The sequence below is a fragment of the Gavia stellata genome, chromosome 19 (assembly GCF_030936135.1).
Source record: "Gavia stellata isolate bGavSte3 chromosome 19, bGavSte3.hap2, whole genome shotgun sequence".
NCBI lineage: Eukaryota > Metazoa > Chordata > Aves > Gaviiformes > Gaviidae > Gavia > Gavia stellata.
The window spans coordinates 3953456-3970070 of record NC_082612.1 but is presented as its reverse complement, the minus strand read 5'-3'; the positions used below and the strand labels follow the sequence as shown (position 1 = coordinate 3970070).

Here is a 16615-nt window from a genome sequence, read left to right as displayed (position 1 = left end):
TACGCTAAACACTTGGAACTCAATAAGGACGCTTATTTTCTCTCAGTGACAATTTCTGTAGAAAGACCATTGTTAAAAAAACAAACTGTTTCTCATCCTCCTGCTGTAGAGCACTGTGAACTTTGATTTTAAATCAGAATTATTTTTATTCTATATGGGAGAACGGTTCCTATCACAAATATTAGTAAATAATTTTTAGTGTCGAAATAATGTTCCCTGCCATTAACTAACGAGACTGCTTTATATTCTTCAAAGCCAGTTAAATGCTGGTTAAGATAAGGAAATTTGCAGTCTGTAATTAATTAATGCAAATCCCATCAACATTTCCATAATCTAGACATATCCTAACTTCAGATTCAGTTCAACGGCAGGCTTAATTCCTGCAATCAACAAGTCAGCTGCCACACCTCTACCAAAGCAGAATAATCATCTGAAGCTGCCGAGGACATGAAGTTCAGTGAATTTCCCCGGCGGCGCTGACTTCCGAAGGCTCAAATTTAGCAAAGCCCTTGGCACAGGCAAAACTGAAACGTTAGCCTGCATGCTGAGAAGCTGAATACTTCATCTGAGACTGCAGAGTCATCGGGAAGTTTAGATCAGAAGTCAGATGTTTCATACACAGCTCGGTTTGGTCCACTATTCTAGGACTTCCTCTTTCTTTATGCCTTTTCATACACGTTACTTGGCATATCGCCATTTTCTAATCAATTTAGATAGGCTTTTCCTTTAGAAGAAAAAATACCAAATTTTGACCCCAAAATTGCTAGTTTGTTTCTTTAAATGAAGACATTAATTACATTTTTACAAAAATCCATTAACGAAACAATTTTGGACTTTTTTCCTTTGTTTTGCACATTTATTATTAAGTACTGTGACTAGAAGGTTCAGTAGAAATTTTTTTTTTTTTTTTTTTTTGGATCAAAGTCTTTCCAGACAACATATATCTATACACCCAGTTCTGCATGCCGCTTTGGACTGCTCTTGTTAAAATTAGACATGACCAAAATGCGCGTAATATTTTTTTCCCTAATTATTGTTAAAGAAAAAAATTACCATATTTCAAACTAGTTTTACTATACTTTAATCTTGCTGCTTAGTGCATGTAAAAAGTGGCTTGGTACATTAATTTTAGTATTTCTGTTCATACCACGGTATTTATGAAAGCTGAATCTTAAAAATGGATTTAAAGAATCAGATACCTTTAAGCTTATTGCTAAACAGTTTAATTTGAATGGAAATTTTGTATAAGTAAAAACCAAAAGTCTTGTAAACGTGTAGCACTGAGCTAAGCTTAAGAATTAACAAGACGACCTACATGTAAAGTTAAGCAGATATGTACTGATTTATGGAGTAAGACTACAGATATGGTAGTGCAAAACCTCACACTTTCAGGTTATAGTACCAAAATTGAAAGGCTGATACACAGTTACTGCAGGATTCTTGAGACTGCAAAAAATCACAGCTGCCAATTATTTTTGTCTAAAATAACACCAAAAAAGCTAAAGGGGCACCAGTCTCTTCTGCCATCAGTTGTATTTATTCAGATCTGGAATCAGTTCTATTTATTCAGATCTGTTCCCAGAAGCCAGTAGAACAAATCTATAGATCCCTGGAGAGCTATGAATAATCAAATACTATTTATGGTAGTGATAGGTAATTAGAAATAAAGAGCAACTGGGTGCAATTATATAATACTGTTGCCTGTCAGGAAATAGCTATTTAGGACTTTCTTCAAACCCATATTAATTCTTTATTCTTCTTATATGTGATTAGCTGCTACTTAAAGGCTCTCTGTTCTTTTAAGTGTCACAGGTTAAGTCATCTATACCTTATATAGACCTTCGTGTAGGGCATCTGGAAAGCCGTAGCTAGCATGTTTGGAGGAGTTGCAGCTAGCTATCGGATCTATTGTTAGTGTTCTTTCAAGTTCATAAGTTCATCTTTCTGTGATTCTTTATTTCCATATCTATATCTATATATAGATATCTATATCTGTATATAGATGTTCTATACAGAGAGATATAGATACGGTGCCTACCGCGAGTTCTAAGGCCTGTCTGTTTCTATTTTCTGCATACCTACAGATAAACAACAAAACGAACGTGGTAACCAGCCCCAAGGAAAATATTCCTACCCCGGCGCTGGTATACCTGGAATCTTCCTTCTCATGCTACCTTGAAGTTTTTGACTGTCTTCTGTTTGTTCTTCCTTCTTTTTTGCTTTTTCATGCATTTACTCTGTTTGCTTTCTAAAAACAGGTTTTGGAAAAACTTTTTGTTTGAATTATGCTTTCTTTTTTTTGTGAGGAAGTCCATTAGAGCGTGTTTATTAATAGCAAATGTTCCATGGAAGCTGGATGCGGTAGAGTCATAGTCAACCGTAGTTGAATTTTTTGCATGCTGTGCCAGAAATTGAGTAGAATGCGCTTTATGTTGCTCTTAGCTCTTCGCCTGATGACTGTTTCCATCTTTTTAATGTTAAACTTTTGCACAAAAAAAAAAAAAAGCTCTATTATTTTCCCTGCTTTTTCTTAGTGTCAGCACTGATATCAAGGAGAGCTAACAGGATTATTGCTAGGCTACCATGAAACAGACCTTATTCAGATTCTCATTCCATACTTCCTAAAACTCAGCAGGACTTTGCAAGTTTTCACTGGGATCAAGAGGCATCTAGTGCTAAACGTTTTTGCTTGTTTCTCTTACGTTTAAAACTGCAGGAGACATTACTCATTAATAAGCTCTGCTAGGAACATATTACTAATTGGAGTGTTGTTCATGAATGTTTCTATTGCAGTCTTGCTTTTATTAGTAGCTCCTATTTCTTAGGCATACGTGTATCACAGGGCTCACAAATATAAATGCCAGTGCGCTAAGTACCTAATTTTGTGAGTGTTGTTTCCTGTGTGCCTGCATATATAGCTTTGAAAATGCGGGTAATTCACACACATCGGGAGAGATTTTTCCTTTTGATTTTTTTTGTGCGACTGGCACTGAAGCATACGTTGCCAAGTAATTTCTAAGGACCAGTTAAGAGGTTTCATGCAGAAGTATATGGCAGTCTGTTCCCAGACGTAGCCATGCACAATAGTCAATGCTGAACGTATGCTGGCTAACTGCCATTTCAAAGATTATTTAATCTTTTTTAAGGGAAAAGGATTTGGGGAAATTACGCTTTAAAGTGACGCAAAGATCTCTCTCGCTTACTTTTACGCTGCTCTGCAATTGGTAGTTATCTACATTTTCCAAAACATGGTAGTGTTTAGAGGTAGTTAACTCGTCCTTAATCCTTATGGATTCATCTGTATTTTTATTTGATCACTTAATACTAATACAAGCAAACATGTGTAAAGAAAAGAGGTGCTTTCTGGCCGCCCTGTCTGACCTGGCTCGGACAGGAAAACGCACCGAGCGTTTCGTACGCCCTTTGTGCAAAAGAGCCTCTGCAGGTCTCCAGAGCTTCAAAGCCCTGCATACATCGGTCATGAATAAGGTCTCTGCATGCTGCTGCATCAGGTGAGATGGTCTTTTTGGCTGGCTTGCTGTTGAGGAAATCTGTATTAGACACATCCAGTTTCACCCTCTGGCAACAGTTAACATTTGATTTAGCTCTTGTCAGTGTTCGGCGTTTGTGAGCTGGCTCTTCTTGCACTCCCTCACACTAATGAGAATGTATTTACCAATGGGAACTCTTTTTCTCTTTATTTTGTTCTCGCTCAGGAGCCCCAAACTACAGTAATCCACAACCCTGATGGAAATAAGGTATTCAGAAAGAATCAACTCCATCTTGCTTTTCCACACCACACATTTCATCCACTATTCCACAGCAAAATAGGGCCATTCCAGGAGTTTATCAAGGAGAACCTCATTCCGGCATTTGTTACACCTGGTGTCCCTTGAGCCTGTTTTCATCTGTGTTCATCTGCCACGTGCGTCCTGCGGAGTGCTGAGCTTCTGAAGCTCTTGGGGGAGTCGGTAGCAATTGGCAGAGTTCAGTGCCCTGTGCAGCCGGGCTCGGGGAGCGTGGTGTCTCTCTCGTTTCAGCCAAAAACGCTGCAGTCTAAGTAAACCCAAAGAACGCTGTTCTCAGAGTGTGGTGAGATTATGCCGACGAGTTTTATGTGCAGTTGTTGCCTTAGATAAAGTTGTCATTTCAGTTTATCCCATCTGCTGTTTCTCAGCATGTTTGTACACCGCGTTGTGATGTGTCTTTTGCACAGGACTTTGGTTTTCTTCCATAACATCACTGAGCAGTTTCAAAAAAATTTTAACATTTCAAGTGACAAAGAGGTCTTTTGATTTTTATACGTTTTCTTCATCCTCTTTTCTTTTTCTTGTGTATTGTGATGTTTGCATTTGGCAGCCGATTCCTAAAACGTGTTTTGTTTTGTTTTTTTCATGCATGGACTTGAAAGGGGCCAGGAAATATCATCATTTACATATAACACATGTTCCTAGTTTTCCTGGAAAGAATTGGCTCTTCAACAAAAATTTCACTGTTTACAGTGTTGACTTAAAGAATTGACATTTCATTTATCTAGTCTTAACTACTTGTGGTTATTTCATATGAGAAGGATTGGATCCGAGTGAAAAAATAACGCATGCAGACATTTCTCGAGCATGAAAGTGCTGATGGTGTGTCTTGTGCTTGTATATCCCATTCCTTTATGTCCCTTGCATCTGTCGAACATAGAGCTTTTATTTTCGTGTTACTACTTTTTCAGCTCCCCAAGTTGAAACTCACAGGCAACAAACAGCCTGTGTTTGAACGCTAGTCTAATCTTTATCACTGAAGTCCACTAAAGACCAGAAAACCCAGATAAAATATTGGCGTGACTACATCTACTTGACTTTATTATATAATCATAGCAATTAAGATACTCAATGTCCCAAAAGGTCACAGCAGACAAGCAAACCACTTAATGCGGAGACTTACTCCTAAATTTGTCTGAAAGACTGATCGTTGTAGTATGGCAACTGGAGTGGATGCTTCAATATTACAGGCTACATCTGCCGTGTGAGCTTGTGCATGGTGTTTACAACTTGTATTTGGGGGGGTTGTTGTTTACTTATAAGTACGTGATCTAATATTTTAAGTGATAAGAGCATGATACATCCGTGTAGAGTGAAACGCCTAACACCAGCCAGTTCAGGAAAAGCATGGTGACATGTTCGGTTTTGTTTGTGTGTGAATTAATTCATGTAGTTTTATTTATGGATGCACATACGTTTTGGTTTTTTAAGGTCTGAGTAATGCATTAACCGTTTTGAACATTCCTTCGGCTCAGCCTTGTGAGGACACAGTAAATAAAGGGCACTGTCAAATTTACCTTTTATTACTTAATTGTAAAATCCTTTTAAGAGTTAAATACAATACCAGCCCTCTCTTCTGTCTCTCAGATAAAAATAGACCAGTTAATCCTTTTTGCTATTGAGCTGTGAATTAAAAAAAAAATTATATTGATTCTACTTTTCAAGAAAGTATACAGTTAAAAAAAATCAAGTTTAAAAACTTTCCGGCTTTCTAAAACTCTGTGCCTATTAGGTTTGACAGTGCCCTGTTGAATTGGCCCGTAATATTTCATGTTTCTGGTAATTCATGAAAGACTGAGATACAGTACCCTTGCCTTTTTAACAGTGTGGTGGCTTAAGTATAAACTGTCTGATAGATGAGTCATTCCTCTACATGACTGGTGGTTTGAAGAATACTACTACAAAGATGCCCTAGATTGTCAAAGCCGTTACCACGTATTTATCAATCCTCCATCTCCTTCACAAAATTTTTTATCACAAAAACAGTATAAAAATGACAGAATCTGATCCAATAGTCTTAAAATCACTGGGAGACTTTGTTTTAATAGACATTGCGTAAGTCATGGGAGCAGAAAAACAGTTGTAAATTGTAGCGTGCAGAAGTCTCCATATTTAAAAGTTGAAATGGAATGACTTATTTTGCGCAGTTGGTTTAATCGCTAAGCTTAAAACGGCAAGCTCTCCTACTTGGCTGAGGTGATTCATATAACATTTCAGATGGACTTTGTACAGTTGGATGTTAAAGAAAAAAGAAGTTTCCTTTACATTCCTGTGAAGTAAAAGCATTAGACAGCAGGAAATGTGTTTACGTTCCCTACTGTAGAGAATGGCAATGTTTGACATCAGTTTCAGGTGGAAATGTCTTAATCAGTGTGTGACCATTTGTTTGTGAATTACATCCCACCCTGCTTCAAGGCTTTGCATGATATCTGTAACTAACTGTAATTTTCAAAGGCACGCAAATAAGGCTTGCCTTGTTTTATACATTCTACTTCTATTTACTTCTCAACAGGAATCAACAGAGAGTTCCAATACAACCATTGAAGACGAGGATGTGAAAGGTATGATTTTCAGCTTGAAACATTTGCAGAAGCAATATCATGAGTTCTGTCAATGTATTTCATTAGGTCGTTAAACACAGAAACTCCTAATGAACCTTAAGAGAGAATACTATTTCTCCTTGTGTAAAAGAAATCACTTTTATGCCTTTCTGTGTTACTTCTGACATGTTTCAGACCTACCTTTGAGTTTTCATTTCGCAAACCGCTATTTGTCTTGATGTTTTGGAATGAAGAATATAAAGTTACTGCTTATTAACTAAGATACTAGTTCCAGTAATAATAGTAGTAGATTAAAAATGTGTAAGTCAGTTCTTTGTAACTCTTACTTAGTTTACGTACTTTTAGCATGCATTTGTGGTTTGGGTTTGCTTTTTTTTTTAATGTCCCCATTTTAATTTTTATTCTGTTCAGATGCCAGTGTTTTTTCATGTTTCTCTTTTGTCCTGTCCATACAGTTATTTTAACCTTCTTTTATTCTTTAAAAAATTAAATCAGTATTTTTTTTATAAAATTAGTTCTGTAACTTCACAGATTTCCATTTTTTCCCCTCTAAATATTATGCTGTGATATTACTCATACTTACTTTAATAACATTGTGTTTTAAAACGTAGGGTTTTAAAAAAAAAGAGTATTAGGTTTCTGTATCTCTGGTTCACAGAGAAGATCGTTTTTCAGCCTCAAAGAACAGTGCTACACGTACAGGTGAAACGCAAGCCAGGGATGATAGTCAAGATAAAATGTGGAGAATGGAAAAGAAAAGAAAACTCTTAGTGAACCATTGTAATATGAGGTTTGCTTTGTGCTGGAAGTAGTATAATGCCTAAGTCACTATTAAAAACATGTATTTGCAAAGTTGTGCCCTAAAATACAGACTTCAGTCTGCTGAAGAGCTTCACTGGCCTCTGAAGAGCATGGGAGAGTTTTGGAATTCAGAAGAGGTTCAAACGTAAAGTAGTTAGAATTCGATCAAAAATACCTGGTGCTTAGTTTCTGACTGGTAGAAGGGGTGCTATGCCTGTTTGATAAAAATATCAGTGCTGCCAGGGTAAGGAATTGATAGCGTGAGCGTGAAAGCACAGTCTCCTGGTGGCGGCTGTCCAGGGAGCACCGTGTTGAAAACGCAGATCTTACATTATGCTGCATATGAGATTCCATGGGCGCTTCCATCACGGCAGCTTAGCTCGGGCTTGCGCAGGAGAGCAGAGCAAGCCTGTGGCAGAGCCCGGCCTCTTGTTTCTCCTGCTACTCTTTGCCCAGCTTGTGGAAAGGCTGAGGAGCTCAGCTGGTGGACGGGCTAATGTCTGCAGTCCGCTGTGCTGTAAGAATTTTCTCTGCTTTTGCATTGTTGGTGCTCCCTCGGTGGAACGAAGATTTTCTATCCGCTGCAGGTAGCAACACAGCTGTGGGTTGTGACTTAGGTTACTGTGTGAGCTGTGGTTAGCTCTAATGAAGTCACTGATGTTGGAGCTTTGTTCTCAGAGTTTCAGTGGATCATTTCACTTCCACTGGAACAAAATCTGGGGCCCGTTAACAGCCAGTACCCAACTTTAAATAACAACCCGGTGATAGCGGTTTGAGTTAATGCAAAGTAATGGCTTGGAGAACAATTACAGGTGTCTGCAGCTGGTGCGGAGGAAAATACAGTGTAATTTACCTTTATTCATAACGCTTTGTATTTCTTCCTTCAAACCATTATGTGTAGTTTAGCAACTAACCTCATTAAATGAATAATTTAATTATAGGGCCTCTGCATGATGATGTAACATGATGCTGTAACAGTAGTATTTTTATAAAATTCTGCCTGAAGCTTAGCGCACAGGATTATATCTCAGGAATATAATTATAAGAAAAACAACAATGAAAATGTTTTGCCTAATTCTTTTATATGATTCTGTAGTATCACAGCTAAGAGCAGATTGGATGGCCACGAGCTACTTCATTCCCAAGACAGAAAAGAGCTTGCAGCAATCACAGCTCTGAGAGACGCGATGCTGGTTGCGTCCTCCTCTTTGCTGTAGCTTAGCGACAGATGTAAAACGTTTAGCAGATGAAGTTTTCTGTTATTTGTAGGTTCCTGACCCATTGCTAGTGATACAAAGGGCATGAAGTGGATAAGCCAGTAAGATGAGCTGAGGCTGCGCTCCAGAAAGAGTGTTGCATTGTGTATTTTCTGGAGGCTGCAGAAGGAGGAGCTGAGAGACGTTAACTGTGCCTGCAGAAGAGGAGGCAGAGTAGCGTCGCATCGCTCGTCACCCGCTTTGGTGGGAAGGTGGGATGCTTTCTCCCCACCGAGAATGACAGTTTGAACTGCTGACGTCTGGGATGATCACGATAACCTCGTACGCTGATGCAGCCGTTCCAGCGTCAGGTCCGTGGCCCAAGACGTGGCAGTACCGCTACCCCGTTCACCAGACACCGGCTGCACGTTTTATTCCAGTGTGTAGGGATTTCGTTTTCAGTTTGTTTAAAAAGCAGGTATAATCTCCCTGTCATTAATTGCTTGCAAGCTTGCTTGTTTTGCACTTTTTAGTATTCCTCTCACGCTTCCAGTCTTGCCACCGGAGGCTGCTTTTCAGATTGTTGTATTATAAATTAAAGCTAACAGTACCCCTAGGGTCTCATTTCTAGAATTATTCAGGGAATAGGCAGTCCTGCAACCCTGACAGCTATTATAAGCTCAAGCTTCATGCTTTAGCAAGGCACTTAGGAAAGATATTTTCCCCCTACACCAAACTTGGCTTCTGGATGTACATTTTCTAGGACAACAGTGAGAAAGCTGTTCTCTAGTCAGGAACGGCTACTGGCTGCAGCTGGAGAGAAGGTGCTGATAGGGACAAATGGGTTTCAGGGGTAGCAGAGAGAATTGTTTCACATTACTGACTGTCTGCGTCCTTAAGCGTATGCTCAAGATGATGCTTGTCACCAGATTTGAGATCGAGAAGGGATGTTTCCCACCTTAGTTGATAAAGGACCTTAAAAATCTGTTTGCTTTTCTTCACAGCGTGGCGTACAACACGGGAAGAGGCTTCCTCCTTCCTGCGAAGGAGAAGGGAAATGGGGATGCTGCTCCGTAACTGAAAAGTAGTACTAGCGTATGTTTTATAGTATTGCAGTATGACCCACACCTCGCAGAGAATGACTCTTCTTTGCAAAGGCGTGCAATCTGTGCACTTTATTCCCCCTCCTATTACTCCAACACCGTGCGTAGATTGCACAAACAGCTACAAGGTTCCTTCCTTTGTACAGACTACCAGCCCGCACATACTTAAAACATTTGGCTCTGCATCAAGTGGTTTTCTTATTTTTTTTATTGATTTGACTCTTTGAAGTTGTTTTAAAGTTGTGTGGATCATGTGAGTCTGTGTGGGAGATAATATCCCCAGCACAGTTGTCATTTTGTGTGCGCGTATGCATGGCTGTACAAAGTACTACAAATGTTACGATTCATTAAGAAACGTAGCAATTAAAACAAAAAGAAGTCTTAAATCAGCTATCGCAAATGTGTCTTTAGGAACAGATTCTTACCTCACATCTACCAGGGGTTGCTACAGCATTCTCCTCTCATGTCAGGATCTCACCCTATTTTCACTTCTGAAGGCAGGTATTTTAACTTGAAGACAGTAAAATCAGGCTTACTTTTCATTTGTTATTTATTGAAAATCTCAGTGTCTGTAGCTTTGTCTTGTTTATGTATGCATTTACATCGTTTAGGACTGGAACATACTACTTTTACTAGAAACAGCGCTTGGCAAACGATAGTGAGCTTTAATAATTCAAGGAATAAGCTAATTCTAGAATTTGAGTCTGCAATTACTTGAAGCTGTTGTTCAGGTTCCTTGCTAACAGAAATTTCTGACATTAACCACTGATCATGGGCTTATCTGCATGACAGTGATCCCTCCTGAATATAAGGACAGGAGCGGACAGAAAGAACATTCTGAAAACTGGTTCGTAGGCAATGCCGTGTTCTGGGATTGCTTGTGGGATTTCTCCTTCCTGTAGTAATGAGACTGGAACTCTTTGGCAGCATCTCTTTGATACGAGACTGATATGTTTTTTCCAGTAACAGTGTAGAATACCATCGTTATTTTTGCCAGTGATGCACACAGACTTTTATAAAGCTGAGTTGTTAAATTTATCATGGTCAGGAAATCGAGATTTCTCATGGTATTTTTTTTGCCCCTGGAAATGAGTTAATGAAAGCGCTAGTAAGAATGATGATTCCTGATGGGAAAAATTGTTGAGTTGTAGGGCACTTACAGATCAGGTAAATTCTGGCTAATCTGTGCTACTTAATACATCTGTAAGGTACATCGCTTCAAATCATTAAACATTCAGGAGGCACGCATTTTCATCTATTTTGCTAATTTATTTCATTTTATACCCGTTGGCTTTATTTTATTTAACAGTAGAAAGAAACCAATTTGAACTAATCTGTTTGGAACGTACTTTCCTGAAGAAAAACCTTCAAATTTCTAAGATAATTTTTTTAAAAGCTCTTTCAAAACCCTGTACATCTCAGTATGCATAGAGGGATAAATCTGCACTGGCATCTGAACAGAGTCAGTTGTGGCTACGACCTTTACAACTGTTCTTTGGCACCCACACAACCTCCCAAAAGTACAACGTGAACATTGTTTGTGTGCTCAAAGATTTTATAAGTTCTTGTTGCTTGTAATTAAATTATCGTTATTTTTCTTTTGGCCTTCTCTTTTTCTTCCTTCACATCTACTTGACCCTCAAACAGCTCTCACAAAGGAGGGTGACATGGAGAGGTTATGTTCCACCCACCACTCCTCCTCTTCCATTGCTTCTTCATCTCACTGCTCACCACCCTTGCCGTGCCCCAGCGGCCGCTCCTGCTGCCAGTGCCTGCTGAGGATTCTGATCACACTCTACCTCTTCGTCTTTGTTTGTTCATATGTTGTGTTTCTTTCCATCAATTCAGCGGGCAAGTCCACGAAAAATGCAAACTCAGAGAGTCATTCGCTTGAGTCCGAGCTCTCCCACTCCACTCCTTCCTCTGTACCGTGTAAGTTGAGAGACTCATCTGTTCAGATGATCTCTTTTGTCTCTCCTTCTCTTCCCTCCCCGTCATCTGACAGTAGCACAAAAAAGGTCAATACTGTGATCTGTCTGATCTAGGAATGACCTTTCTTAGGGTTTACAGAAGTAAGGAGTCTTATTTTTTTAGATGTTTATTTCTTGGCCAGGTTTTATTAATTGTAAAAATACTACCATCAGCTGTAACAGCAGTATAAATAGGTGTGTATTTCAGAAAGTTGTATCTTGCAGAGGTGATCTCTGCAGTAGTTTTCAAGTTAGAGATAGATTCCACTGTCACCTCTGGCTTGGATCCTGGGTAGGGTCTGCAGATGGATTACCTGTTACGTTCGTGTATGTCATCAAGTTACTTTCTTCAGTGTCGCCGTTGATAAACCAACCTTAAAGCTGCTGTGCCAGCTGTTAGTTTGCAGCATTGATTCATGACAACTGAAAAGTTTCATGCTTTGCCTAGGAGGAGATCTGTGATGATTAGCGGCAATTAACTGTAAAGGGAATCTGTAGGGTGAGGAGACTATGTATGAGCAGTTCAAATATGAGAGGATAAGGGCACTGTGTTAGTAGCTTGTATACATAAAAGGCCTGGGTAGATGCGCTTCTTGTTTATAAATTAACTCAGATATCCTTTAGAATGGAGGAAGCTTGTGAGTTGAAATGGGGAATGACTTCCTAGGAATGTAGGCTCTGCTTGCCGGATTCCGATCTGGCATCCTGTGTGTGTTAGGGTAGTTGCACTGGTACCAAGAACGGGCATTTGCACTGCTAAAGGCGAGATGCCGATGGGCCCTTGGAGACAGGGGCTGGGTGTAACTGGCCTGGACCTTATTTTAAATTTGAGTGGAATTTTTGCTAGGTGCAGCTAATGCACCTGAGAGGGGAATCAGTCCCTGAGATGATGGGCTGTCTCCAGTCACAACTGTTGACAGGTAGTGTTGAAAGATTAGCTTCATTCTGACGGAGGAGCAGGATAGCAGATACCAATATTTAGATGACTATGTATCAAACTAGAACCGCAAATACCGACAGCGCAAACTGCAGAGAACCTTAAAGAAAAGAAGAATTAATAGAAAAGATATGGACCTGTAAAACGTTCAAAGCTATCAGTAACCATTTGATTCCATCCACAGGCTATGTCCCCGGAAAATCTATTATGTACCCAACGTTTTCAGGTTTGAATGCTAGCAGCCTCACATCTCCTGCTTCATGGGGTAGTTAATAGTGCTAAGACCACCATTAATGTTTAAACATAGATCTTCATTACTAATTTTGTTACCAAATTTAGGAACACGGGCACCTCAGGTAATACCACTACCCTTGAAAAGAGTAGATTATTTTAGTTTCCCTGAAAGAGTGTGGTGCAGAAATGGCATAGTATGTATACACAGTGACATTTTAAGAAAGTGAACAATCTCATATTTATTCTGCTCATTCTGTGACTTCAGAAACAAACACACTTCTTTGCTACTTTGTTCCACAAAATAAACTTCTCAAAAATCCTATTAAAAAGGGCAGGTAGAATTCAGTTTAAGGAATGCAACAATGATCAAATTAAACAACCATCTGCTGTGAGGCGGGAAGAGTATTAGGTGAAACTAGTCTTGAAAGCTACTTGGTGGATACGTGACGGTAATACTACATCTAGTAGTTAACCTACCAACACAGTTTTGTTTAAAAGATTTACAGATTAGAAATTGAGAATTTGCCAAAACACTAGTAGGCAAAACAGCAGACGTTAAGCCAGTATCTGAACATGCACCAGACTTGCTTGTATTTTTTTATTTCGATGCTTCAAAATAACTTCATCCCAATAACGGGAATATTTAATTTCGTTAGATAACTAAGTTTAGTGACCAATGAAACTGTGAAATCCCCATAACTGGGGTTGTTCAGTCTGGAGAAGGGGAGGCTGAGGGGAGACCTCATCGCTCTCTACAACTGCCTGAAAGGGGGTTGTGGGGAGGGGGGTGTTGGTCTCTTCTCCCAAGGGACAAGCGACAGGACAAGAGGAAATGGCCTCAAGTTGCGCCAGGGGAGGTTCAGGTGGATATTAGGAAAAAATTCTTTCCTGAGAGAGCGGTGAAGCCTTGGAAGAGGCTGCCCAGGGAGGTGGTGGAGTCACCATCGCTGGAGGTGTTCAAGGAGTGTGTGGACGTGGCACTGCGGGACATGGTTGAGTGGGCATGGTGGGGTTGGGGTGGTGGTTGGACTTGATAATCTTACACGTCTTTTCCAACCTTAGTGATTCTGTGCTTCTGTGATAACCTCACCTGCCCTCAACTTGGTTTTAAAAATGTGCAATTCTGGTGCAATATGATTTTAGAAATGGCCATGATATGCTGTGTTTTCGGTAGCTGTACATTTAATAGGAATCAGCAGCCCCATGGCCTGAGAAAATTCAGAAAACCAAAAGTAGTTATTGTCTACCACGAATAGGATTAATTCAAGTACAAGTAAAAAGAACTTAAGTGCTGAGAGAAGACATTAGGAACTTGATAGGCTATTAGGGTAAAAACTGTTGGTGGGGCTAACGGAAGATGTGTTTGTGCTAACGTCGTTTTGAAGTGGAGTTTTGCTGGGATAGCTCTAACGATATGTTTCAGAATACTGATACAGGTTATGGAGGTCTCTGCAATATTACTATAAAGAGGCTATTGGAATTGTGTACATTTGGCAGACTCACATTCACTAGAAAAAAAGATAACTGCTACAAACAGCTGTAGTAATGAATAATTTTCACTAGCAGTGAGCAATTTTAAAAAATCAGTGAAAGTTAATACAGCTGAGACTTTTTTGGTAAACTGCACGTGAGTTACAGGGCTTGCCGGAGGCAATGATACAGGCTCAAGTGATTATGATTTTTAAATTACATCACAGGAGAATGCAAGTCGGTGTTTTCGAAGAGAAAAAAGCTACGCAGTGAAGTCAGACTACACAGTTTAGGATGGGAGGTGGTGGTCAGAGGCACGTGCAGTTTTGTTATGTCAGAAGCGTCTGGGGAATGAGAAGGGCTCCAAAGACTAGCTGGGTGAATACCCGTACCTGACAGCTATTTCGGGACAGCACAGTGGTAAGAAGGTGGGAACCAAAATAGTCTACAGTGTTAGCTCTATGTAGTATGAAACTGAATTCACTCTCTGTTTGTTGTTAAGTAACAATTATTATAATTATCGGTATAGATCATAATTATAAACAAGAAAAATACTGATTTCTTAGCTGGTAAACTTGATAGGTTTTAATGTGCTGTCACAGATGTGGGAAAAAGATGATGTAAATGTGGCGTGTTGAGAAAAGACAAGTTGAGGAAGGATTATCATATAGTTAAAGTAAGTTCTGGGGAATAAAACATCTCCATTCCAGCCCTAGGTGCTTGAGGTGTTGAGGAATATATTTTTAAAGGTAACGCAGTTTTCCTACGAGTAAAATAGGCGAATACCACGTTTCTCAGAATTATTCTTTGGGGATTATTATTATCTCAACACATCTCATTGCTCTTTAAAACCTATTTAAAAGGAAAGAGATGGGTTATTATTGATTTTTCCATTGTAAAACACTAGTGGAAAACAACAAGATTTCTCTGAATTGGTAGAGCAATTAGCTAAGAGCACAGTTTAAATAAAAATGTGCACAGTAGCAAAGCTTGTTAATGTCTCAGTTATCAAGACTTTTAACATCATTTCTTGAGACAGCAGCCAGATTCCATGATTAATGCAACATGCTGAGAAACCATAGTGCAGTATCTTGTAAGTGCAGTGACCACGATATAGCTTTTTTGAGACTGTAGGTGATTTGTCATTAAAAAATAAACGTTTGCTAACATTTGCCACACAGTATAAATATTAGTATAATGGTGGGGTAGCTCTATGGAGAGAGCATCTTTAGAAATAATTAATTTCATATAAATAAACTGTGTAGGGCATATGACAAGTTGCTTAACATCACATTATGATAGTTTAAATAGGAGATGCATTAATTTTGTTTGATCTTTTTTGTCAGTATAGGGTGGAAAAGTGCTGGGATAATTTTTCAGCTGTTTGCCTACATATCTAATGAATTAATTTTTTTTTTCATTAGGCAAGTAGTAGGCTTACAGGTTTTCAGAAAAGTGAAAGACAGTCAATAGTCTAAAAAACCTTCCACAAACCATCCACCCGTAACATAATTTGGTGAATCAGAGTGAATCTTTGGAATCAGCAGGCACTAGGAAAGAGATGTTGCATGTAAGATGACAACTCAGATGTCTTAGTTCATACCAAAGTTTAAGGTTAAGCGGTGGGGTGAGAGAGAAGCTCTGGTCTTACGTACACTAGATTTTGATAAACTTCTTGAATGAGAAGTCCCCTGGAGCATGCCTTGTCATCTGAGGGTCTAGATATTTTTTATGTAGCTCTAAGATTCAATCGGTCTTCTATTCATGCAGCAGCTTCTTTTATTTTCTTCACAGAAATTATTTTCTTGGAATAAATTGTAAGAGAAATTATCAGCAGAGAATTTTCAAATATTGGTGTGAAGAGAATGGTTATGAAAAACATTTTGTGACATTCACTGTATTCCTCTGCTTCTGGGGTAGCAGTCCATGCTGTGAAGTTGAATGACATCTGGTTCATCCACATAGCCAGAGCTCATTATACAACACAGGATAAAATTTCTAGTCTCTTCCTCTTTCTTTTCAAACTTTGGTTATTTTCAGAGTATAGAAATAACATTAGTGGCTGTATGCTTTCCATCTAATTGCTATTTGTTGGGACGACGTTCAGATTAGAAATGAAGCTAGGTTCCCCCATACTGTGCCATTCAATTTTAGCAGACCAATGTCACCTTGATAAGGACGGTACTGTTTTAAAATGATAGCACAATGGATAGGCTTTGTCTCCCCAGATTTAGACATCCTCCGCAATGTAGGTATCTATATTTGAGCTAGTTGTCTAGACTCCCTTTAGTCAACGCAAATAGGTCAGATGAGTCACACTTGTCTTAAATACCTATTTTAGGATGTGATGCATCGTGCCCTGAAAGTGCTTGTTTCTCTCCATTGACTCTAAGGGAGGGGAGTTGAGAGAGCAAACTCAGTTGTCTGTACTTGTACACGTCCAAAACGTTGTGAGATTAATCCAGTCTGATGTGTACCAAGATATGTAGTTAAGAGTACTGAGTTGAAAAGTTTTAAGGTTTTTTTCCTTGAGA

At 39.2% G+C, this 16615-nt stretch overlaps 1 protein-coding gene across 13 annotated transcripts in view; it reads left to right on the top strand.

Annotated features, from left to right (window-relative positions):
• Positions 1-16615, top strand: part of CAMK2D (calcium/calmodulin dependent protein kinase II delta) — a 163017-nt gene that overhangs the window by 130415 nt on the left and 15987 nt on the right. For 4 of the 13 annotated variants that reach the window (XM_059826961.1, XM_059826959.1, XM_059826964.1 and 1 more), the window contains 3 exons: positions 2085-2144; positions 3717-3758; positions 6322-6370. The exons of 1 other annotated variant lie outside the window; for it this stretch is intronic. In XM_059826961.1, coding sequence (XP_059682944.1) covers positions 2085-2144; positions 3717-3758; positions 6322-6370 — 151 coding nt within the window. Of the gene's footprint in view, positions 1-2084; positions 2145-3716; positions 3759-6321; positions 6371-11318; positions 11403-16615 lie in introns of all 13 variants that reach the window. 8 more of the 13 variants (XM_059826970.1, XM_059826968.1, XM_059826969.1 and 5 more) reach the window with 3 other exon arrangements.